Source organism: Podarcis liolepis, assembly GCF_965112155.1.
Source record: "Podarcis liolepis genome assembly, chromosome: 9".
Lineage (NCBI taxonomy): Eukaryota > Metazoa > Chordata > Lepidosauria > Squamata > Lacertidae > Podarcis > Podarcis liolepis.
In genome coordinates, this window is record NC_139564.1 from 57932714 (window position 1) to 57958430 (window position 25717).

The 25717-nt window shown below is 44.0% G+C and overlaps 1 protein-coding gene across 1 annotated transcript in view; it reads left to right on the plus strand.

The window, feature by feature from the left end:
- Window positions 1-21306, plus strand: part of SLC30A9 (solute carrier family 30 member 9) — a 33390-nt gene extending 12084 nt beyond the window's left edge. Inside the window, exons 5-18 of the mRNA XM_083459996.1 lie at window positions 292-384; window positions 1233-1315; window positions 2251-2309; window positions 3077-3144; window positions 3897-3999; window positions 6539-6594; window positions 8460-8595; window positions 9236-9275; window positions 10151-10222; window positions 10569-10676; window positions 12375-12540; window positions 12772-12901; window positions 14292-14405; window positions 16641-21306. Of these exons, the coding sequence (XP_083316122.1) occupies window positions 292-384; window positions 1233-1315; window positions 2251-2309; window positions 3077-3144; window positions 3897-3999; window positions 6539-6594; window positions 8460-8595; window positions 9236-9275; window positions 10151-10222; window positions 10569-10676; window positions 12375-12540; window positions 12772-12901; window positions 14292-14405; window positions 16641-16685 (1273 nt within the window). The 3' untranslated portion in view covers window positions 16686-21306. The remainder of the gene's footprint in view (window positions 1-291; window positions 385-1232; window positions 1316-2250; window positions 2310-3076; window positions 3145-3896; window positions 4000-6538; window positions 6595-8459; window positions 8596-9235; window positions 9276-10150; window positions 10223-10568; window positions 10677-12374; window positions 12541-12771; window positions 12902-14291; window positions 14406-16640) is intronic.
- The last annotated feature ends 4411 nt before the right edge of the window (window positions 21307-25717 follow it).

Here is a 25717-nt window from a genome sequence, read left to right on the forward strand (position 1 = left end):
TTCCCTGTCAACCGAGCCTCTGCCAAAGCAGAGAAGAGCCTCTTCGCCAGATCGTAGGCAGCTGGCAGGTTGGTACGGGGAATGAAAAGAATTGGTCTGTATCTCTTTCTGACTTTTAATACGAGAGCAAGCCACACGTTGGAACGTGGGGAGGTTGAAAAATTGCCACCTGATGTTAGTGAGCCAGAAATCGCATATTGTGACGATCGCTTTACTTTTTCAGTAAGTAGATTAATGCCTCCTGGTAATACTGCCTTCCTCTCCGCAAAACTGTTTCTGTTTTCCCAACAGTGACCTAGATCAGCTCAGGAAAATCAGGCGGCGAAGCCCCCATGACGACACAGAGGCTTTCACTGTGTTTTTGAGGACGGACGTGGAGGCAAAGTAAGGGCGAGTCTGACAACATTTCCTGGGTTTGGCTATCCAAAATATATACAGTCGTACCTTGGATCCCGAACACTGCAAACCCGGAAGCGAGTGTTCCGGTTTGCGAACGTTCTTTTGGAACCCAAATGTTTGACGGGGCTTCCGGGGCTTCTGATTGGCTGCAGGAGCTTCCTGCAGCCAATCGGAAGCTGTGCTTTGGCTTCCGGATGTTTTGGAAGTCGAATGGACTTCTAGAATGGATTCCGTTCGACTTCCACGGTACAACTGTATTTAACTTCTAACACTTTCCCATATATTATAGTTGGTGGTAGTGCCTTTGCCATTCCCTGTGTTGCTGGGGGTACCGGGGCTTAGATGAGTAAGACCTCATGCTATATTACTATGAGAAAATTAATTTCAACAAGAACTTTCAGAATCAGCAAAGCCTCTCTCTTCAGTTCAACTTGGGGTAGTGTCATACTTCCACACCGACCTGTGTTTAGAATTGCAAGAGGCAGAAAATGCAAATTCTTTGCTGTTTCGTTTTTTTTCCATAGTCAAAAGCTGGCTTCCCTGACTTGGGGCAGATGGTTTGGTCTGGTTTACTGGCTGGAGCTGATGATAGTTGCAGTTCCAAACGACAGGTTGGGGTCAAAAGCAATAGAAAACAAAGTGTATTATTTCATAAAGGATCTTTTAACTGTGCTGGAACCCACCCAGAGTGACTGGGGAAAACCCAGCCAGATGGGCGGGGTATAAATATAAGAACAACATATTATTATCATCATCGTCATGCAAGTTAAATGAAGTTTTTTCTTCACTTCCTATCACTTTCTCTCTTCCTTCTCTCCTTCCTCCTGGTACAGGTCTTTAGAAGTTTGGGGGAGCCCGGAAGCTCTTGCACGTGAAAGAAAAAGGCGTAAAGAAGCAGAAATAGAATACAGAGAGAGTAAGTGTGGAATGCTACAAAAAAGAAAAAGAAAAAAAAAAGAGTGTAAGAGTTCTGACTCCTGTACAGTATATTTGATCAATGCACGTTCTGTAATGTCACCTCTGGGCTTGAAGTTAGTTGTGTGTTCTCATCACGAATAATGGGGGTGGACAAAGTCTTGAACATTTCTATTTTCAGCTCAGGTTTCAGTGTGGCTGTGAAGTATTTGTGGAAAGTTTTCAATGCATCCCCCCCCCAAGTGTACATTTGACAGAGCCTAGCAGCCAGTCTCCATGCCGTACCTCATGTACAGTGGTACCTTGGTTCTCAAATTTTATCTGTTCCGGAAGTCCATTCCAAAACCAAAGTGTTCCAAAACCAAGGCACACTTTCCCATAGAAAGTAATGCAAAATGGATTAATCCATTCCAGACTTTTACAAACAAGCCCTAAAACAGCAATTTAACATGAATTTTACTATCTATCGAGACCATTGATCCACACAATGAAAGCAATCATCAATGTACTGTACTATAAAACAAATAAGACAGTATTGTAGATGATAAAATTAAAATTAATTAATTTTTTTTCTTACCTGCACTGATGATAGTCATTGTCTGGATCGGGGGCTTTTATCCATTTCCGCAGTCACACAATCAATCAGTAGCTGAACTGAGTTCCACACAGTCACAAAAACAAATTAACTGAAAAAGCCATGGTGCCTATTTTGTACATAACAAGCCAGGGTTTATAGAACGTAGTGCAAAACTCTGCAGAAATTATCAGGGCCATACAGGTTGCAGAGGAAGAAGGGGGCTGAGGAGTGTGGCTTGCCCTGATCCAGATGCCTTGGGATGCTGCATAGTTTTGTGTATTGCGTCAGGAAGAAATGGGTCTATATTCTGCTTCTCTCTCCGCTCGCAGTCCCCACTTCATAATTATTTATCTTTTCAGATTTGTTTAGAAACCAGAGGTTGTTGAAGGAATACAAAGATTTCCTAGGAGAAACTAAGGTGGGTGAATGTTTTCCATCTTTGCTGTTCCTTTATAGGCAAAAGCTGCAGTTTTGTGCATCTTGTGATTTTGCAGGAGTACAGAAAAACACACAATAGCCTGGTGAGCAGGGATAAGTTGGTTTAGGATGAGGGTAGGGAACCTCAAACAGATTGAAATTGACCCTTACAGGCCTCTGTCCGGCCATCTTGCCAGGCCACTCCCCTCACCATCTTGCTCCACACCCTTCTCAAGTGCTTTTGCCTCACTGCAATGTGCCCTTGAGCCAGGCGCCAGGTTTATTTTACAAAACACAAGTATTCCCCCAAAACTGAGGTGACAGGCATCTCCTTAGAAAAAGCATTCCTCCTTTCTCTCTCTTTGCAGGAAGGAATGTCACTTCTAAATTGCTGCGTTCCTTCATGAGCATGAGACTCTTAATCTCAGGGTTCGAGCCCCTCATTGGGCAAGAGATTTCTGTATTGCCGGGGGTTGGACTAGGTGACCCTTCCAGCTCTATGATTCTGTGATTCATCTAAAACTAAAGGGAACCTGTAAATAAAGTGTGGGTGGGATATAAAATAAATTCAGTTGGGGATACATTGAGACTTAATTGAATAGCCATAATTAATTGCAACTCACACATAAACTTGCTTAAAATTTATTTAACCTGGTTTATATCTTGTAGGACTAGCTATTATACAGAGGTAGAACTTAGCATTCTGCATATATGGTTTTCCATAATGTAATCAATGAATTTTAAGCGGTGTACTTGTGTTTAATTTAGCCACGTTCCAGCACGTCAACTATGTTTCTGAGTGGACCAGGAAAAGTTGTCATGGTTGCTATTTGCATGTAAGTTTTTATTTAATTTTTAGGCGTACATGTTTCTAGGTTCCGGCATGCAGATTAAGGTTAATTGGTGGGTTTTTTTTGCTTCAGTTGTGGGTTTTGCAGTCATATCCTGGAAAGCAGAATTTCACTTTTACAAGGAGAGCTCAGTTAGCATATTTGCTAGTAGTATGCCCAGCTTGGATGTACATTTTTAAATTTGGGGTCTCCAGTCAATTTCTACTTCATGACTGCAAAGTTGCCGTGATCCATTCTGGCTGTAACTTTCCGCTTGGACATCAGGGATGTGTGATGTAGATGTGCCCTTCATCCTTCCCTCTCCCACACAGATTGGACCTTTCCAGGGTTTAGCATTGGTGTCTGCCAACAAGTCGTCCCCCCCTCCCACCCCCACCCCGCTCAGGCCCATAACTAGCTATTCTAAGCTTGATGATGGGGGAATCTTGTAAATACCATTTGTGGTTAATGCTGATGCAGACATAGTGCTACACCACGATGAAAGCAAAACATGAAAGGGAGAGGGAGCTTGCAACATGCTCCCAGTCCCCTACACCCAGTTCTGATGTACTGTTCCCTGTATCAGCTACCTCCACCCCAAACTAACCCCGATAGCCTGGTAATTTGGACTGTTTATTCATTCCCTTCTTTCTCATACGATAAAGGCAGCGATCGTAGCATTTTAATCTTAGTATGGTGCTTAGAAAACTGTCAACACATTATCAATAAGACTCCCCCCCCCCTTTCTCTATCCTCAGAAATGGCTTGAATTTCTTTTTTAAGCTCCTCGCTTGGGTTTACACGGGTTCTGCAAGCATGTTCTCCGAAGCCATCCATTCTTTAGCAGACACTTGCAATCAAGTGAGTATTCTCTATTTCGTTGGCCGTTTCTGTGTCGGACTTATATGTTGACCCTCTTGTTCATTGGCTGCTCTTCCCACTATAAGCGCAGCAAAGTGTGAAGCATAAAGTGGCCGGGAGACTTGCCAGGAAGTGCAAACAGGCCACGGGTTGCTGGAGCCTGTCCATTGCGTTTTGCAGTATTTTGTATTTCCTTCTACGAATGGTGGTCTATATGCAGCAACTATGCTTGCTTTGTCAAGTACAGTGGTGCCCCGCAAGATGAATGCCTCGCTAGACGAAAAACTCGCTAGACGAAAGGGTTTTTCGGTTTTGGGTTGCTTCGCTAGACAAATTTCCCTATGGGCTTGCTTCGCAAGATGAAAACGTCTTGCGCTTTTTTTTAAAAGCCGCTTGAAGAGGCGCAGTTGCGACGGACTGTGCTTCACAAGACGAAAAACATTGCAAGACGAAAAGACTCGCGGAACGAATTATTTTCGTCTTGCGAGGCACCACTGTATTTAATAAAATTTTGTGTCCAGGCCACTTTTCAAAACAGAAATATCTTCCAAGGTGCATGGCAAAACAGAGTGTTTACAATGAATAATAGTAAAAAAAGGGCAGTGCAACTACAGTGGTACCTTGGGTTAAGTACTTAATTTGTTCCGGAGGTCCGTTCTTAACCTGAAACTGTTCTTAACCTGAAGCACTACTTTAGCTAATGGGGCCTCCTGCTGCCGCTGCGCCGCCAGAGCACGATTTCTGTTCTCATCCTGAAGCAAAGTTCTTAACCCGAGGTACTATTTCTGGGTTAGCGGAGTCTGTAACCTGAAGTGTCTGTAACCTGAAGCATATGTAACCTGAGGTACCACTGTATTTTATTCTAAAACCATTTCATTCTTCTCCCACAACTGCATTCAACGTGTGGTTGCTGCACACGCAAGCTTATACCAAGAACAAACTTACTTGGTCTCTAAGGTGCTACTGGACAATTTTATATATATATATTTTGGTTGCTGAAAGAATAAGATGAGACACTGGGGGCGGGGCCAAGAACACGACTCCTCCTGTCACTTCCTCATGCCCTAAATAGGGCTAGAACGAATAGGAAAGGGTAACTGAAGATAGCAGGGAAAACACAAATCACTGCCTTGCCTTTTCAAATACGTTAGTCAAGGCAAATTGGATTTCAAATTTAGATAAGAACATCCCTACAGTTTTAAATAATGAAAAACAACCCCCAACATCTAAAGCTTTAAGGCAATTTCATTCTTTCAAACAATTGAGAATTTGAGTTTGTCTTCACAACGTTTTGGTTTAATTCTCTATATGGGTTTGGCCCTTGAAGTAGTGGGGTGTTTGGGTTAGCAGCAGCCTGGTCGAGGTTGAAGCTGTTTTGCGAATCTACGAACAGCTTCCTTCAGGATTTCAAGCACACTTTCTTTCGCAGCTAATCTGCTATTTACTGGAACTGAGACATTTGCACACCCGCCAGGGTGGCTTAACATTTTTTTTGTTTGAAACATTGCACTTTCTATTAAAAAAGAATAGCCTCCTTAGGCTGTAAAATTATAAGGCCAGTTCATTTGGCATCAGCAGACGTATTCTAGTGAGCCGCCCAGCTTTCCAACAGTGACTGGTGCTGGCACTGTCTGCCAAGCTGCAGGGAGCAAAATACGCTTGGGCAAAGCCCCTTCACATCCCAATTGCTGGTGTGATGGATTGCTGTTTGAAAGAGCATGTGTAGTGGAGAGACATTTCTATGGCGTCGCACACGCATGTTGAGTTTTTTGCTTTTGCTGAGACGTTCTGCCTTGAGCGCACGTAGAAATGAGGTTTGTTGAAGCATCTGGTGGGCTGTGTGGGGCCTCTGGCAAGCGTGTGGTGCAGGCCACCTGTGCCTGCTCTTCTGAATGAGATGGATGTCTTCTTTACGTAGTGACAAAGTAGCGTGCCACCAATGATGTTCTTGATGCCTTGAAACCACAATGGTTCACAATGAAGATCTGAAATACTTCCTATGAGCATTTTCCTGATGGGTTTTTGCCAGGTTCTGTTTCAACTAAAATTTCCTGATTTCTTCCCCAAACATTAAAATTGGTATTATTTTTGTCTGCGGTAAATCTGAGTTACTAGAGTGGCATTCTCTCTCTCTCTCTCTCTCTTTTTAAAAAGTTTGATTTTTATTTTTTTAAAGACAATATTCACATCCTTTTCAATTTCTACATTTCTGGGATTACTCAGATCCCTTGGACTTCCCCCCACGCCCCCGGTTTCCAATTTTTCATCATTATGAATAATAATCTCCTTTTTTACCTTAACTCATATTACATTATAAGTGTCACAACAGTCCTGCTAATGTTTTTAATTATATACAGTGGTCTTTAAGAAATTCTATAAACTTTTTCCACTCTTGACTGAATTTCTTGTCATGTTGGTGCCTGATCCTCACGGTCATATTTGCCATTTCGGTGTAGAGAGTGGCATTCTCTGTTTAATCTTTTTCAAAAGCTTTTGATGATTTCGAAATTGTCCAATTCTTCTTTCTTTTCATATCCAGGCTTTACTAGCATTGGGAATCAGTCAGTCGGTGAGGACGCCAGATCCCAGTCATCCGTATGTTGTCTTTTTTCCTTTTTAGTTTTAAAAGTCCCTAACTTCTAAAGTAGTTTAGAATGTCTTTCGAAGCCCAAATTGGACACCTTTTCAGTGTTTCCAACTTAACGTTGCGACGTATCGCTGCGTATGTTCAGGTTCCAGGTTTGATGAAAACAGCTGGTAGTTTGGGCTTTTCACATGTAAGGTCAGTTTTGTCCATGTGCGCCTCTCTTTGGCACCTGCCAATATTGGAAAGCGATTTGTGGCAAATGACAAGTTCTAATGTATTGTGTTTCAATGATGGACTATGGTCTTTGAGGTTTTCCATTTAAGTTGTGTTAGCTTTTGTATAATAATAATAATAATAATAACAATAATAATAAATTTACACCCTGCCCATCTGGCTGAGTTTCCCCAGCCACTCTGGGCAGCTCCCAATCGAGTGTTAAAAACAACACAGCATGAACTATTAAAATATTAAATATTAAAAACTTCCCTAAACAGGGCTGCCTTCAGATGTCTTTTAAAGATAGGATAGCTGCTTATTTCCTTCACATCTGAAGGGAGGGTATTCCACAGGCGGGTGCCACTACCGAGAAGGCCCTCTGTCTAGTTCCCTGTAACCTCACTTCTCGCAATGAGGGAATCACCAGAAGGCTCTCGGCGCTGGATGTCAGTGTCTGGGCAGAACGATGGGGGTGGAGCCGCTCTTTCATGTATACAGGACCGAGGTCATTTGTGCTCGGAAACATACTGGGAGCCAATGCAGATCTCTCAGGACCGGTGTTATGTGGTCCCGGTGGCAACTCCCAGTCACCAGTCTAGCTGGTGGATTAATTCTAATTCTGGATTAATTGCAGTTTCTGGGTCACCATCAAAGGTAGCCCCACATAGAGTGCATTGCAGTAGTCCAAGCAGGAGATAACTAGAGCATGCACCAATCTGGCGAGACAGTCCGCGGGCAGGTATGGTATTAGCCTGCGTACCAAGTGGAGCTGGTAGACAGCCGCCCTGGACACAGAATTAACCTGTGCCTCCATGGACAGCTGTGAGTCCAGACTGACTCCCAGGCTGCGCACCTGGTCCTTCAGGGGCACAGTTACCCCATTCAGGACCAGGGAATACCCCACACCCCACTTAAGTAGGGTTTTGTTTTTGTTTTTTTAAACATCCTCAAAATACATGAGAGCCGATACGATTTTTAGCTACCCAGTGGGCTCCAAACCATGGGGAGACATCAGGTTTCTGCCTTTTCTTGTAAGACAGGGACAGACAGCCACATTGCTTTCAAGGCCGATATATGACAGCAGGTGATCAGGGGGTCTCATGCCACAGGGCAAGCCAGACCCAGCAGTGGGCAAGTCCTTCGCTGTAGTCCATCGGATATCTATTTACATACACTCTTTAACACAGAAATGCACACACGGGCACATACCTTCCTCCTCTGCACATGTACACACAAACTCGCCCTCCCCCTTTCTTGCACAGACACACTCTTTAGCCTCCCCCCACCCCCCACAGCGACTGTGATGCAGCCAAGATTACTGAGAATGGCATCACGGAGATAGTAATTTTGGGTGCGTTGGTGTCTGGGACTGGGCAGAGGAGGAATGGTGCATTTTAAATAAAAGGGCACATTCTACTCATGTAAAAACACACTGATTCCCGGACCGTCTGCAGGCCAGATTTAGAAGGCGATTGGGCTGGATCCGGCCCCTGGGCCTTAGTTTGCCTACCCATGCCCTAGAGAGCTGGCTGCTTGTCAGTATAGAGACAGTCCAGACTTAGGTGGACCCAACAGTCTGACTCCATACAAAGGAATTTTGTGCTCAAATATTGCATGCTTTCTCTCTCTCTCCTCCCTCTCCCAAATCTCCACCCAGATATGGCTTCACAAACATGCGCTACATTGCATCCCTGATCAGTGGCGTTGGCATTTTCATGATGGGCGCAGGGCTTTCATGGTATCACGGCATCATAGGTCTGATGAATCCTCAGCCCATGGAATCTCTTCTTTGGGTGAGTTGTCGCCGTCGTTTGAAAATTGCAATGCTTTAGTGAAGTTTCGTTTCGTTAGCCTGCTGTGCTAGCAGAACAGCAGTGTTGGACACAGACAGTGGGTAGTTTTTGCGGGGCTCGCCTTGCTGTGTTCGATAACTTCTTTTACTTTGGGGGGGGGGGAAAGGCAGGGGAATGGCAGCATTTGGGCTGCAATTTAAGTAATCCATTTTGGTCTTTGTGAGTATTGCAAGAAGTAGGGCATGTTTTCAGGCTGTAAAGACAGAGACCACGCCTTACTGCTAGGACTCCTTTTTTTGATGCAACAACATTTTGATTTTGGATGCAATATGTCAATAGTGTTGCAGATTATGGTATGCCTGAGTTACGTGTGCTTCAGAACTAGGAAGTCACTACTGCTACAGAGTATCACCATTGTAATAGTCTGACCAATTTGGCAAAACACAGTCCTGGCTCTTAGCCTATGAGTCAGGAGACTAGAGTGCTTCTTGAGATTACTACAATTTTAATATTTTGGCTCTTCTGCTTCAGTCTTGTCTCACAATATAGGAAGTTGTTTTTTATTCCTGAAATAAAACCAAACTACTGTTTTCCCCAAGGCATTCTACTGTATAACTACATTCTCCCCTATTACTTCTAGGCTTATTGTATTTTAGCAGGATCACTGGTGTCTGAAGGCGGTATGTATTCCAGTGGGAAAATGCATTATTACTTTGCCATTACTTTGCTGATGCATTAATAGTTTTTTAAAGGCTTGAACTTGCTCCTAAGTGAGCATACAAAATTAAGCGTATAACATTTCAAGCTATTATAGTTTAACTCTTTAGCATGCAAATCTAAAGTGCTCTGTGTGTGTGTGTGTGTGTGTGTGTTTGTGTGTCCTAGGGGATGAAACTCCTGCTTGCCTCACCAACCTAACTTATGACACGGAGGGTGTTTTTTAAATCTATAAATAAAACTTGTGATTTGGCATCTAGGTGTGCTGATCAAATCACTTAAGTTAAAGAACTTGATGCAAAGAAACACACAGCTGGTGCTGTGAGAGGGGATTTTTGTTGATGGGCTTCTCGGATTGCACAGCAAACATCTTTTGAAAGAGACCAGATGAAAAAAGCAAGTCTCTGATATTGGCATGGAAATCTGCAATTCAGAGGAATAAAGAAGGGTGGTTTCCCCCAAATTCTTAGACTCATCTCAAGTCGGCCTTCAAGTCACAAGCAAGAATTGGATATAGAACCTTAGTTGCAGGCAGTTAAGCCAATCTGAACTGGATTTCTTAACTCACTTAGTCTAGAGCAGTGGTTCCCCAACTCCCCCCTCATTTGAAAGTTTGCTGATAGTGGACCACTTAATTATTATTATTTGCCTGTTGTAGCAATTGCAGTACACTGTATGCTGTATGATTTTTACTCGTGTTTCCATTGCTTCTTTTATTTCTTATATTGTATTTTCTTTGCTGTTTTACCCGGTATCATTCTCTTTTCATCGGGAGTTGAAATGTTTCCCTTGTGTTCTTTCTCTTACTGAAACAATTATTTCACTGCTTTTATTCCAGCTACTCTTCTTGTAGCTATAAATGAAATTCGAAGGAGCGCTCGGGCCAGAGATGTATCCTTCTACCAATATGGTACGTAACATGAGATGAATTTACTCATTTTGTAAAACATAGCAAGAAGCTGTTCTGGTGTCGTTTTTACTTATTTTGAATTTGTACAGCTTAATGTCTCCTGTATTGTTCATAAATGGGAAGAAAAGCCTTTTCGTTCATTAGTGCTTCCTGGAATTTGTTGCTACCAAGGAAATAATAACTACTGAACTCCGAGATGTCCGTAGAATCATATTTTAAAACATTATCAACATTTAACTCTACATTGCAGCAAACACTTTATTAAAAGCTTTGGCAAGTTTTCATTTGTTTAACTCTTGTGTGGCTATGTCAGCACCTCACTATTGCACCCATGTTCAATCTTCAGTCATGCAGGCTCGTGATCCCAGCACAAATGTTGTGTTGCTAGAAGATACCGCAGCCGTTCTGGGCGTGACATTAGCTGCTACTTGTATGGGTCTGACTTCTCTCACAGGTAAGCCTTTCTGTGACTTTGAGTCCTGGCAGAACTTTCTTCTAACTTGCAAGCAGGGCAAGTTAGAAGAAGCTAATCTTCTTCTAAGGCAATTGGCAAAAAACCCCCAGTAATAGTCAAGTGCTTAAAACAAACTGAGGATAAGTAGACAAAACTTTCCTGGACTGGAGTGCTGCAGGTTGGAGATTTGAATCCTGCTTCTGTAAAACCCTTGCACATAGAAAAACTGCATGTTGGGGTCAAGGCTAGTCTAGAACCCCACTGATCTTGTGCAATGTTCTGACAGCATTCTAGTTTTGCTCTTCCATTCTCATGCATTTTTCCTTTTTCGTCATGACTTTTAGACTGGAAGTCTGCGGGCAGGGGCTATCTTGGCTGTGTGTGTTTTTAAAGCATGATTATTGATCATGATTAAGACAACTTTTTCTCCCGAAGAGCGGGTTAGAGCAATTTTAATTAAATGGAGACCTTAATTGGCCATTTCTGCTCCTACATCCTTAACTCCCTCCTCACAGTTCTGGTTAGTGATGTGTGAATTGCGTAATACTGTAACTTACATTTTTCACTCTTGTCCCATCCATTAAGTGGCGTTGGGAGCAAGCCGGCAGTAAATCACACTGGGCAAGTTGGAGTTAACTTTTTTTTAGCAAGAATGCAGTCTGCACAGACTTGTTGGAGTCTAATGACCACAGAGGGGACGCGGGTGGCGCTGTGGGTTAAACCACAGTGCCTAGAACTTGCCGATCAGAAGGTCGGCGGTTCGAATCCCCGTAATGGGGTGAGCTCCTGTTGCTCGGTCCCAGCTCCTGCCAACCTAGCAGTTCGAAAGCACATCATGTGCAAGTAGATAAATAGGCGGGAAGGTAAACGGCGTTTCCGTGTGCTACTCTGGTTTGCCAGAAGTGGCTTAGTCATGCTGGCCACATGACCTGGAAGCTGTCTACGGACAAACACTGGCTCCCTCGGTCTATAGAGCAAGATGAGCGCACAACCCTAGAGTCGGTCACGACTGGACCTAATGGTCAGAGGTCCCTTTACCTTTTAATGACCACAGAAGCTCATCCCCATTCAGTCTTGCCTTTACTGGGCAAGTAGGATCAGTTGCTGAGAGTGAAAGTCCCCACCTCCACGCAGCCATCTAAATTCCCTCCTCTCCAGGTTCCCCCAAGCAATTGGAGACTGTGCCTATATGAAGCCAACTTCTCCTCCACCCGTTTCATGCCTCCTCTGGTCCTGGGAGATAAGCGGGGAGGGGAGCTTGTTGCAGACACCTGTGAGTCTTCACCAGCCAGACTCCCTTCTGCCTCTTGGCCTCCCTCCTCCTCTGCTTCAGCTTCTGCCTCTGATTCTGGGCTCCTCTCTGCCACATACTCTCCCAGCTCACTAAGCCCTGTTGCCTCTTCAGCTTCCAGCACCTCTTCCCTCCCCAGTCTTCTCCATCTGCCCACTCCTCGTTCTCCCGCCACCAATCCCCGGGCTCTGAGCCTTCTTCCCTTGGTGTTTCCCCAGCTGGTCCTTCCCATCATTCCTCTGCACCCAACCAATCCACGACATCAGGTTACGTAGCGAAAAGTGTGAGTGCCGCATAGCGTGGCTAGCTTCATCCCTAAGTGATCATCTCCACCGAGAGAAATGGAGAAGGCACACAACAGGAATCCCTTTTGAGAAATGAATTTGTGTCTGTGTGTATCCTTTCAGGTAACCCATACTACGACAGCCTGGGGTCCCTTGGTGTGGGGACACTGCTGGGAGCTGTATCAGCCTTCCTTATTTACACCAACACTGAAGCTCTGCTGGGAAGATCCATCCAACCTGACCAGCTACAGAAACTTACAGAGTTACTGGAAAGTGATCCTGCTGTAAGGTAAGAGAGTTGGGTGGGGAAGGACCTATTTGATGGCAAAAACCATCAACAGTAAAGACAGAGCATGTAATGGGTGGAATGATGAGTTCTTCTTTCAAGTTAACTTTGGAATTTATTTATTTTTATGGGAAGAAAGTAAGTTTTGGGTCATGTGGCCATTTGCTTGGGCAGCTCGAAACACCTAATTGTTTTTGCTTTGTCCCACCACATCCTACAAAATATTTATCTCAGAGCCATTCATGATGTTAAAGCCACAGATATGGGAATGAGTAAAGTGAGATTCAAAGCAGAAGTCGACTTTGATGGACGGGTTGTTACTCGGTCTTACCTGGAGAAACAAGACATTGAACAGCTGCTACAAGTATGCATAAATACGCGTGGTTGTTTTCAGTAGTTTTTCTTAAGTGCACTTAAAAAACCCCAAATCAGTGGTATATGTACTTTGTATTTATACACAATTCCTCTATGAAGTTTATAGGCTGTATACAAATCTGCCTTTTGGGCTTTCAAGTGGAAACCTGGCGTAGAACTCTTTTTACAAGGACAGTGGAACCTCGGTTTTTGAATAATCTGTTCCACAAGACCTTTCGACTTCCAAAACATTGAAAAACTGAAAGCGGAAGCCTCAGTACAAATAGGGCAACTCAAAACAGAAGCCGCGTGGCATGTTCAGCTTCCTAAAATCGTTCAAAAACTGAAGCAGTTACTTCTGGGTTTTTGGCGTTCGAAAGCCGAAATGTTTGTCAACAGAGATGTTTGACAACCGAGGTTCCACTGTAAATACAACAGGGAATTATTTACAATGTAGCTTTACTTCACAGCTCACAACAACATAAATGAGGAATTGTTTAATCCTACATTAATGAGAAGGGGATTATTTTTTGGCTGAGCTGATGTGATGCCTTAGAATGTTCACAAACATTCAGCTCTAGGAAAGTTAAAACAAATGGAATGCAAAAGGCTAACTTTTGCCTGGATCGTGTCCTTTGTATTTAGTTCTGCTCTGATAATTCAGTTTTTAACGTGGTATGGTTTTCATTACCATAAAACTTAGCCTTTTTTTTTGTGTGTGTGTGTTTTTAAAAGGAAGCCTTATTAACTTCTAAGAGGTGTGTTCTTAAAAATGAAGGATATTGTGAACGGTGTATAATAATGGGGTCTACTTGTAACATCTAGTTAAACAGAAAGCTGTGCTAAGCTAATTCATATTCTGCACTGGGGATTCTGCAGCCTGAGTGAGTAGTGCAGTTTAAGCAAGTTTGTCTTCCTCTCCTTAGTGGTTGTAAGCATGTTTCTGCATTTCTGGAGAAGGACAGCAAGCTGCCCATGCTTCATCACCTCCCTACCAAAAGTTCAAATAAAATTCTGGCTTTGGAGATTTCACCAGGCGATGCTTTGAAGCTTAACCTTGCACCTGTAAGCATTAGAAACTTGCTTTTAAAAAAAAGTAAATAAAAGCCTGAGGTTCTCAAGGGTCCTTAGCTCTGTGGATTTTCTGCACCTGCTCAGAAACTTGGAATACACACAACATGAATGTAGCCAGTTAATAGATACCACTGCCAGCTGACAGTCCAGTTCTGTGCCAACACTTGAGTTTAAGCAGTTAGTGAAAATAGGTTCGTGCTCCCATTTTTTGAGGCATGGCATTACTCGTTACGTGAAAAAGTCTTTGCGTTTACAAGATAGGAAAGCATATTTGTTATTTCCCCCCTTGCTGCTTTTTAAAGCTTGCTTGCTTAACTTCATGGCAGGAAATCCAGCAGGTGACGACTCCTGAAGAATTAGAGAATTTCATGCTGAAACATGGCGAAAATATAATTGACACGCTAGGGGCAGAAGTCGACCGGCTTGAGAAAGAGCTGAAGGTAAGAGTTTGGCTGGTGAAAAGGGAGAAGGAATCAGCTGAATAGCTCAGTTGGCTAGAGTGTGGCACTGATAACACTGGGGTTGCAGGTTCGATCCCCGCAAGGGACAGTTGCATATTCCTGCGTTGCAGGGGGCTGGACTAGGGTCCCTTCCAACTCAGTGATTCTGTGAGTCTTCTATGTACTTCTTTGCTGAACCGGCCTCGGCAGGAAATGATTTCCTTCCATAATTGAGGCTTCGTTAGGCGAATATGCCCATTTCAGGTTCACGGGTGGTTAAAACGTTGTAAACAAAGACCCAGAGCAGGGATGGGAAGCCTGTTTCTGTCCAGGGGCGAACATTCCCTTATGGACAACATTCTGGGGTGGGCCAGATGCAAAAGCAAGCTACCGTATTTTTCGCTCCATAAGGCGCACTTACTTTTTGGGGGGGGATTCAAGGGGGGGGAAAAATTATTTAAAGGGAGCGCTGAGCAGAGCCTGTATACATCCCAGGCTCTGCTCAGCGCTCCCTTTCATGAGCCGCGTGGAGCGTCTGTGCGGCGCTTGCGGGCTTTTCCCCGTGGAGGGAAAAGGGCAGCCCTCCTCAGGGAAAAGCCCCCAGGAGCCACACACACTCACACTCCGCGCAGCTCTTTAAAGGGAACGCGGCTCTTGGGGGCTTTTGCGGGAGGTGGGGGAAGTGAGAGAGCCTCACTCTGTCCCTTCCACCACCTCCCGCAAAAGCCAAGGATAGCTGTGCGAAGCCTCCACAGGGCAGCGGAATGAAGGCTCCCTGCTGCCCTGCGGAGGCTTCGCAGGCTACCCCAGAGCTGCTCAGGAGCTTGTCGGGGCTGATGGGGGAAGCCCGCCCCCCCCCCCCCGCCCCAAAAAGCAGCTCAGGGAGTGCTCCCAGAGCTTGTCGGGGGAAGCCCAGGTCCCCCCCCCCCAGCCCCAGGGACCATACATTCGCTCCATAAGACGCACAGACATTTTCCCTTCGATTTTAAGAGGAAAAAAGTGTTATGGAGCGATAAATACGGTGGTTGCCCTACTTCCAAAAGCCAGGCAAAGAAAGATGCATGATCAAAGTTCAGGGACACCTTCCAGCCAGGCACAAAGTGCAGAGAGTACAGGGACGGTGTGTGGCCTGGGAAGAGCCCCAAGGTACAGAATGAGAGAGGCCCAGAGGCTGGAGGCTCCCCATGACTGGCCTCAAGGCTCTTGTCTTGGCTTCTCTGGCCACCTCGTTTTGGGAACAGCCTCCTGAAGAAGCCCCACTGCGATGGAAGGGAGCACTTCAGAAGAAGTAGCTGAGGATGCCTACATCAAGAATTTGTTGTTCACGGTCATGGATGCTTTGGTTTAGATTCCCTGCCAACTCTTCTATGATTCTACTTGCCCAGAAACGTAATCACGTTTTGTCCACGAGGACAAAAGTGGAGCAGTGAGTGGAGTGTTGAATTTGGAAAGGGAAGACTTGGATTTAGCTGCCTGCTCAGTTGTGGAACGTGTTGTGTGTGGCCTCTGGTCACTTGTTATCTCTTAACCTCGCAGGCAGTTTTCCATGGTATCGTGAGAGTCCAAGAAGACCATGGAAAGCACCCTGAGCTGCTCAGAGACAGGATGGAATAATAAAATGTTAAATCTGAATGATTTATTTTGCATGTGTTCAGTACTGATCACACGCTTCTTCCAGGGAGCTCGGGACTGTGTACAGTGGTGCCTCGCAAGACGAAAAGAATCCGTTCTGTGATTCTCTTCGTCTAGCGGTTTTTTCGTCTTGTGAAGCAAGCCCATTGACAGATTAGCAGATTAGTGCTATTAGCGCTATTAGCGGCTTTTAGCAGCTTATCTGCTGATCGGATCAGCTGATAAGCGGCTTAGCGGCTTAGAAAAAGGGGGGGGGAGGAAAAAACCCCGCAGGAACTCGCAAGGCATTGTCGTCTTGCGAAGCAAGCCCATAGGAAATTCGTTTTGCGAAGCACCTCCAAAACGGAAAACTCTTTCGTCTAGCGAGTTTTCCGTCTTGCGAGGCATTCGTCTTGCGGGGCACCACTGTACATGGGATTCTCCCTTTTTATCCTCTCCTCACTCAGCCTGGGCAGGTGAATCATTCCAGGCTGCCAAGAGAGCCTCTGAGCAGAGCTCTGAACTCGGGTCCTTGCCTCAACTCAAATCCAAGATTTGATCCATTGTGCAGTGTTGACATTCTTCCCACGTGCTTGTTTAAAAGCATTATGGTTTTCATTTCAGAAATTGAATCCTGAGGTGCGCCACGTGGATCTGGAAATATTGTAGTCTTCACGGAAGCAGCTTTTAAAGTCTTCCGGATTGGCCAAACTGAGGAACGGAGCAGCATCTGAAACTGCCGGGATCTCAAAAGATGTCATCACATTTCAGCTTTCCGATTCTCTCAGTGCTGGTATTCCTCCCAGAGTGAACGGCTTCCTTTGAACTGGTTTTCCAGGACAGCTGGTTGCCGCCTGAAAGCGTAGCGGAGAGGAATACTTGGGACTAGAAACTTTTAATTTAAATAAGTTATTGAAATGTCAGTTTCTGAAAATGCACACTATATAATTTGCTGCCCTAGACCAAGGTTTTGTATCTCATTTGCACATTAGCTCTGATGCAGCTGCTATTCTTAAGCGTATATTAGAGCTCCATGCCCAATTTTAAAGGCTTCGCCCCTCCTTGAGTCAAATGGCTGTGTTCCAATTCTGTCGCCTTCTCTGGCTTTTCATGTTATGAACGTAATGAGAATTCTGTCCTTTCCCCCAGTATCATGAGCTGGTAACCTTCCTCCTTGTAGTGTTTTGATGGTCCTTGACAATTTGATCAGACCCACTCGAGCGATCCCATTCGTTGTTCTAGAGCAAACGTGCAGAGAGTGTATGAGTAAATAGAAACTTGTCCTATGGCTCCTTCCTTACATTAGCGTTGTGGTCCAATAGTTGCTCCCACCAAAGCCTGCAAATATTTCACCCGTGAAATCGGGGGAAATGGCATTGTTTTGTAGCCACTGCTGTGTTGCATCTCCCTAATAGTTCAGTCTAATCCCCTGGGTGAAAGTTGCAGGTTTCACTTGGAATGGTGGGGGGGGGGGCAATTGTGGGGTGGCATCACCTTCTATTCAGAATCTTAGGGTGGTATTGTTTTATTATCCATCTGGTGTGGAACATTTAGCATGCTCTAAAATGCATTGAGGCTATTTATAAAGAGGCTCCAAAATCCAAACTGTGCAACCAATTCCATACACCTAAGATGACTTTAGACTTGTGTTTCTTAAACAGCAAACTGTTTTCAAAACAGAGGGTAGTTTATATATATATATATAAAACAGCTCCACAATAATTTAATGCCTCTGCTTTTTGAAGAAGAGACAGTCCAAAATCCCTCTAGAACAGACGAAGCAGAATTGGAAGCAACCATTTGGATTCCAGCCAGAATATTTATTTATAACTTGCACTACTTATGTCGTTCTGAATGGCAGGCTATGGTTTATAACATGAAACTTCTCGTCTGTGGGGAATAAAACAGTGACAGTTCACTTAAATGTAGAAAGTTCAGTACTGGGGCTTTGAATATTGTTTGCAGTGGGAGCCAGGAAGAAGCAGGAATCCAGATTGTAAGCTCTTGAGGCTGGATGACAATCCTGGCACTATTTAACTTGGACAAATTTTGTAAAAGTCAGAGGAAATGTACTCTGAAGGTAAGTGGTATAAGAGGACTGTAACCTTTTTCGTTAGCAGAGGCTAAAACTGAACATGAATCATGCAGGTTTGGGGCTGGTTCACACAGACATATATGCATCACTCAGCACTCGGTGTGTAAGCTGACTTTGTTGCTAGGTAATGTCATGCAATTTTATCCGTCTTTAGTCCTGGATCTGTGATGACTTTTATAGAAATGTGTCACCATTTGATGTCTGCAAATGTGATGTGCACACATGTGCCAGCCAGCGAAACTTCAGTGGTAAAGTTGCGTTGTAAGGGAGGTACTTTTAAAAAATAAGGAGTTGCTTATTGGAATGACTTTGGCCTGAAGGCTGAATCCCCAGATTCAGTGGCCTTGATAATGCCGTGGAACAATGATACATAAACCTGCTGTGCAAAGCAAGATATATGGATAATAAGAATTTTTAAAACAACTGTGCTGGAGACCAAAATGGATCAGCATTGGCTTACTTTCTAAATTTAAAATGTCGCTTTTTAAAGTAAACGTAACTTATACCAATAAAGGCCAATGACAAAAGTAAATGTAACTTTGAACTAGCATGCCTCTTGACAACATGAAAATTAACAACAGCATGCATTTTTATGGTACTGTTTTGGATTTTAGGTTTCAGAAATGTACATATTGTAATTAGTACGTAATGATAACTTTATTACATAAATTTAGAAGTAAAGGCGCTCTTTGGTTTTCTAAATCTTGATTTCTCAAGGGCAATTTCTTAGTAAATGCTTAATTGCAGCTGAGTGTCCTCCTAACCCCACCCCCAAACTATATTATGGGCAACCTGTTTTTCAATCATTTGCACTTCAAATAGGCATTTTCCAACATACAGGGAGCTTCTCTGCACACACTCTAGTAGAAGCAAAGGTTAAAGAGCTATGCACATTAAAACAAACAGAGATTTAACATTCAGTTACGTATGCACATCTATTGAATGGTTCTGTCTCCTGAGAGCGTCTTATGGATCAAGAGAAGTATAGGGAGATTAATTTCAAGGGGAACTTCGTTTCCTCGCAAAGTGTGCTTTGGGTGGGTTTGCAAATGGTTACTCACTTCGTTACACGTGGCAGGTAGGAATCTCCTCTAGGCAAATGGGCAGGGAAACTTAAAAGTTGTTTGTTTTGGCTTCCAAGTAAATGGAGGCAGACCAGGATGAATTGTCTGGGCTGCTACCCTTTGCAGACTGGCTGGCTTTAGACTTCATACTAGATTAATAATACAGTTACAAATGTGATTGTTAAAAATGTAACTTAGTGCTCTGTTTAAAGGTAAGGTGTAAATATCTGTATAAACTTTAATAGACAGTGAATTCTTATTTGTAGTGCACTGTAATCAATCAGCAGTGGCCTTTGATCTCCTGCTGGTGAGTGGTCTTCTCCTGCGCTTGTGAATGCCCTCTAGATGTTTTGAACTGCATTGGCCCAGCCAGCACAGCATGTTCTGATCTGTAAAGGTTGGTTTTTCAGTGGTTCTCCAAGTGTGGGGCAGGTCGTTCTTGGTGATATGCCTGAGCAAGGGTGTAAAAAGTGCCTGGGAGGGGATAGGATTGGGAAGCAGCTAGAGCAGGGTTTCCCAAATTTGGGTCTGCAACTTTTTTGGACTACAGTTCCCATTATCCCTGACCACTAGATAGGGTTGATGGGAGTTGTAGTCCAAAACCAGCTGGAGACCCAAGTTTGGGAAACCCCTGAGCTGGAGTGTCCTCCTTGCATAGGCCAAGACTAGAGTGGGCTGAATGGCTGTTGAAATGAGGGCCACCCTTGACTCTCATTGGGATTATGGGATAAATGCTCATCTCTTGTCTCAACATCTCAACCGGCCTTGGGAAGAAGAGAGTCTGCTTGGGTAGAAGTGTCCCTGCTCATTCTATCCCTATTCTAATCTGTTGGGTAAAGATTCCACTCCACAAATCCTTGCTTGCAGTAAAAAGTTGCACACAACTGCATTTAGGTATCTGCACATGCCTCACGGTGGAAGAGATTGTTGATGTGGTACTGACATCTGAATGAAACAAACAATAAGGAGGGGGGGAACCCTCTGATATTTGTGAACAGTAATCTTCTGATGGCCGTGCGTCTCATGTCCAAACCACTGTGAAATAGAAGTTTGCACATAGTTTTGCTGACCAGTCATACTGGCAATCCACTTTTCATGGAATTAATTGTGTACCGGCATAATAATGGAAAGAATGTTTATTCGGGATTCTCTGAGTTGTCGTTCTTTATGATGCACAATGAGCACTGGCCCAAGATCTACAAAATATTTTTTTATAGACTGTATGCAGAACTGGGGTTGTATTTGGTACTCGTATGTTTGTCTTCTGCTTTGTGGTCTTAGCTCTTTGAGCTGTTAAGGTGTGATCCTTTTTGCCTACCTTTTTATTGATGCCATGGATGGTTCTGATGTTGTAGAGCAAGCAAGGCTAACCTGTGGTCCTCTAGATGTCGCGGACTGCCAACAAAACATTATCCCTTCCGGCATGGCCAATAGCAAGGGATGAAGGGGCTGTAATCCAGCAGTATCTGGAGAACCACACATTCTGCATCTCTGTTATAGAAGCTTGAAGAGCCTTGGGTTAGGCAGCAGAATGTCAAGTGGGGCAATGGTGGAACCTGAGAATTGGAATTTTGAAGGCTATGAGCAACTGCAGCTAAACAGCATAAATACTGGCTCAATGCCATGAGTTTTTGAATGACACCTTGTGAGCAGTTCTGGAGATTTTGGATGGATGATACCTGAAATTTTTGATATTGCACGTCACAGCATAATTTCCTGGGTACAATATTTTAACAAGATATTTCCCAACCGTCTGTGAAAACTGTTAACGCCGGTTTTCATGCAGTATTGTAGTTAGTATAGTTAACTAGATTGACAAGTTTTTGTGCTTTTGGTTTGAATACAACAACAGGGAGTCCTGTGGCACTTTAAAACACATTATTATAATGGCATACCCTTTCATGGACTCCAGTCCACTTCATCACACATTTTTGGTTTGCTTTCATGAATGCATTCGATGTGGTTTCTATGCAAATGTGTTTTATGAAGACACACCTTGATTTTTCTTTTTCTCCCATCTGTGTACCAATCATGGCAGCCAGACCAAATTTCAGGATATGTATTTATGTTTTTTAGCCAAACAAGCTTCATCTGGTGTACTGAAGACATGGAATAAAATGGTGAATCTGCAGATATATTTTTATGTTGTAAAATCGACCACAAGTCTGATGTGCTTGACACCTGCGTTTACAGAAGTCCTGTTCATTTTCCAAGGGGTTGCATTGAATGTAATTGTGCCGTACTTGTGACAGTGAGTTTGGACAGCATTGTACAGTCTTTCTGAGCTGAATTTGGGGAAAACCTAGATTTGCACCTATACAGATAAAAATTAGCATGTACACACTTGCAGACCTGGGAACAACTAAGGGATTAACTTTCTGAATCAAATAACTCCCCTTGGATCACTCTCTTGACCCGTCCCTCCCTGGTATCTTTCAAATGGCATTATATTAAGCTTGCTTTTGCTTCCAGCAGATCCTTTTCTGCACCATTTTCTTCCTATGTCTGGATTGCCACTGTGCTATGAACAACTCAGGGTTCCTCATTTTGACTTGTGTCACCTTGGAGGGATCCCACTTGACCTTTGCCAAGTCCTAGATATCTCAGAAGCACCCCACTTCACCATGGGTTTAGTCAGAGTCCAATGCACATGCGTAACTCATGCTTGAGTAATGAAATAGCATTTCTGACAGTTGATTTGCTCATGTTGTGGCAGCCTCTGTTTGGGCTTCAGCGAATAGCCTGAGCCCCCCCTGAGCTCAGATACCTCCCTTTCTGCAAAAACTTGCTTACTGAGGCAATCCCCTTAAATTATATATTGAACTGGATAGCAAAATTAGTATGTGGTACTTAGGCCATATGCAGACACCCCCATAAGGAGATGGTGGGGGTCTGTACCTTTAAAAAACACTTTTAGACTGTTATTGTGTTTACTCCCAGCAGTCTTGCCTCGGCAATTGATAGGATGAGAATCAACAAACTGAAGCTCAGTCCAGATCAGACTGAGGCACTGTTAGTGGGTGGTTCCCTAGACCAGATGGGTGGGAGATCGCCTGCTCTTGATGGGGTTACACTTCATCAGAAGGAGCAGGTTCGTAGCTTGGGGGTCCTCCTGGATCCTTTGCTGTCGCTTGAGGCTCAGTTGGCCTCAGTGGCCCGGAGTGCCTTCCATCAACTTCGGCTGGTGGCCCAGTTACACCCCTATCTGGACAGGGATAGCCTAACTTCTGTTGTCTATGCTCTGGTAACTTCTAGATTAGATTTTTGCACTGCCAAACCTTGCAGGGAGCGATTTGCAGGTGTTTGGCACTGCTTTTGAGTGAATTGGACAATGTTGGGCTGCCTCTGATGAAGACGGTTTGAAAACCTCAATTCGAAGACCACGTTGGGGCAAGATGGTTTGAGCATATTGCACCACCAATCCTGCCCCAACTTCACTGGCTGCGAATTAGTTTCCGGGCCCAATTCAGAGTGCTGCTTTTGGCCTATAAAGCCAGTTCAGGACTGCAATACCTCAAGGACTGCCTCTCCCCATGTGAACCGACCCAAATCCTGTGATCATCATCTGAGGCTCTCCTTCGTGTGGCTCCTTCAAGTGAGGTCCAGAAGGTGGTAGCACAAAAATGGGCCATTTCTGCGGTGTCTCCCCATTTGTGGAATGCTTGATAAACATTCTGCACACCAAACACAAGGCAGAGGCTGTTTTTATTTTTATTATTATTATTGTGCACTCTTATGCAACAGAACAAATGGAGGCATGTAGTAATAAAAACCCAATATTTAAATAAGAGTTAACACTTGAAATAGTAAACTCTAGTAACAAATGTCTCTTTATAATCAAAAAATATTCACTGTTTTTAAAAAGTTGTCTAAACTTTTATGCACTTACTTCCTTAAAAGAAAGGTGTAGCCTGATGTCACATAGAAAACAATTCACACGTCCTATAGAAATCCTCACCAAAACATACTAGCCTATATTACACTATTCACTTTGTACAGCATCAGGAATTTGTCTATCCCTAGGTCTCATTTACTTGACACAGGACAAATTGTTAATAGAATCGACGACACGAGAACGAGAGGAATATTAGGAGTAATGAGTTCTTGGTCACAGTATGGCCACAAATATTTTGTCATAGAAAATAGAGCAAAGGCATGTCGGCACTGGGGGTCCGTGCAGAAGTGATACACAAGCTTCAAAAGCTGCTACAGAAATGGGAGGAAGATTCAGAAAGAATAAGGCAAATGACATATTTCCCCAGAGGCCATTGGAATTGCTATGGCATTTGAACCCATGAATTGCTGTTGCTTGTATGTACAGTAGAGGCTGCCATGAAAGGGTTGGGCAATCAGTCAAATGTACTGGGAAGAAAGGTGGTAGTTGTGGGTTGGGAGGAAGTAATTTGAGGGCTTTTTATATTATTATTTTTTTAAAGTCTGTTGATAATCGAAGAGGTCCTAGAGCAGAGGCAGCCATCTTGCTCTGTTGAGGACTACAACTCACCTCATCCCTAGCTGCTGGCTGAGGCTGATGGGAGTTGTATTCACGGTATGCTGGCTATCCCTATTCTAGTGAGGAAGCCCAAACCAGATGCGGTGCCGTAAAACAGAAGGCTAAATGTGGTTTAACTGAGGTAAAACCGACGGCCTTGGTCCAGTATATCTGAAGGAGCGTCTCCACCCCCATCATTCTACCCAGACAATGAGGTCCAGCGCCGAAGGCCTTCTGGCGGTTCCCTCACTGCGAGAAGCAAAGCTACAGGGAACCAGGCAGAGGGCCTTCTCAGTAGTGGCGCCCGCCCTGTGGAACACCCTCCCACCAGATGTCAAAGGGAACAACAATTACCAGACTTTTAGAAGACATCTGAAGGCAGCCCTGTTTAGGGAAGCTTTTAATGTTTGATGTATCACAGTATTTTAATATTCTGTTGGAAGCCACCCAGAGTGGCTGGGGAAGCCCAGCCAGATGGACGGGGTATAAATTATTATTATTATTATTATTATTATTATTATTATTATTATTATTATTATTATTATAATATTGCTGCAGAACAGAGAGAAAACAGCAGCTCAACACCGTAAGCTGTTCTGACTTTGCCAAGCATTATGTAAGTGGTAAAACTGATCTTGGACGGTATCATTTCAGGTTGTAGGTGGGGGGCTTTCATTCTTTCCTCCATATTGCAAATGCACATATGACTGAGGAGAGGATTTGGGCAAGGGCCAGTTGCTAGGGCATCCTCTGCAAAGGTTTTAGAAAGATACCTGCTCCCAACCAATCCCCCGTCCCACTGTGCTTATTGCTCACGGGGCTGCCACTAGCGTAGGTCGCCAAGCTTTTGCCCTTCTTTCCAGCCTATTGGCAAGTGGTGCCCTGGGCACTGGCAACTCATGCTACGTCACTGGTGGCAGCAAATGTTCGGCTCCATAATTATCCTATTACTATTTCTGAGCTCTGAGGCATTGGGATTGCGTTCTCAGTGCAAGGCCTTAACAGTGAATGAGAATATGTTCTGTGGTTAGAATAAGGAGGCAAGAGTGGTTTTGTACAAGATGAGCTCCAAAAGAGTATTTCCCCATGTCTGAGTGTGTGCATGTTTACACTAATGTTAAAAGAGCACAGCTAAGAAAGCTGAACAAGTGTCAATGTTCAGGCAAACTGTTTAAAGGGTGGAGCACCTTAAATGAGAGAGAAGTAGATTTCATGGCCAATTTTGACAGTAAAGCTTTTGAAACTGCTCTCCTACTGAGGTCTGTCACTTGTGCTGAATTTTCAAACTTTCACGACTGAATCCTTCAGCTGGATTAAACACTGCTTATGCTGCCAATTTAAATATCGTAGGCATTCTACCTTCAAAAGATTTTGAATGGAGTGGCTAGCATTGCTGCAATGAGGCTTTGGGAAGCAAGCAATAGGTTTTATCGCTACAATTTTCTGCAACGCCGGAAGCGGCAGTGCATGGTTACTGTCCAAACAAAGGGTGCCTTCCTGCGCTGCCTCAGTGGTGTGGAGGCTGGAATAGCATAGGCTTATTTGGTTGATAACCTGCCAACACCACACCATGGCCCCAGTTCCCAAGAAGGGATGGAAAGGAGCTGCATCTGGCTCCATTTACGTGGCCTAGTTCTGCTGACATCACTGGAGCCTTGTGGGAGGAGCACACACTGCTAAAGTAACACTTAAAGGATCCTTTAGATCTTACTGTGTTGCCAGCATGATGTAGCAGCTGCTCTAGCCTTGCCCACAATGTCTGTTGAGAGTATTCACATGCATCATATAGATCACTTGCCCTCATGGAGTGAAAACCCTGTAGTGAGACGCAACCATCTCTCTGACTTGACCCAAATGGTTCCTCTTTATAGATGTTACTATGAGGCTAGGGATGGATGGATGAATGATCATCCTATGTCAGTTTTGTGCCAGTTACACTAACACTAGGCCAAGGTCTGCTCCCTTCCATTTTTATGGATATTGCAAAGACTGCACACAAAAAAATACCTGCATGTAAATCACATGCACTCCTTCCATCAAATGTGCATTT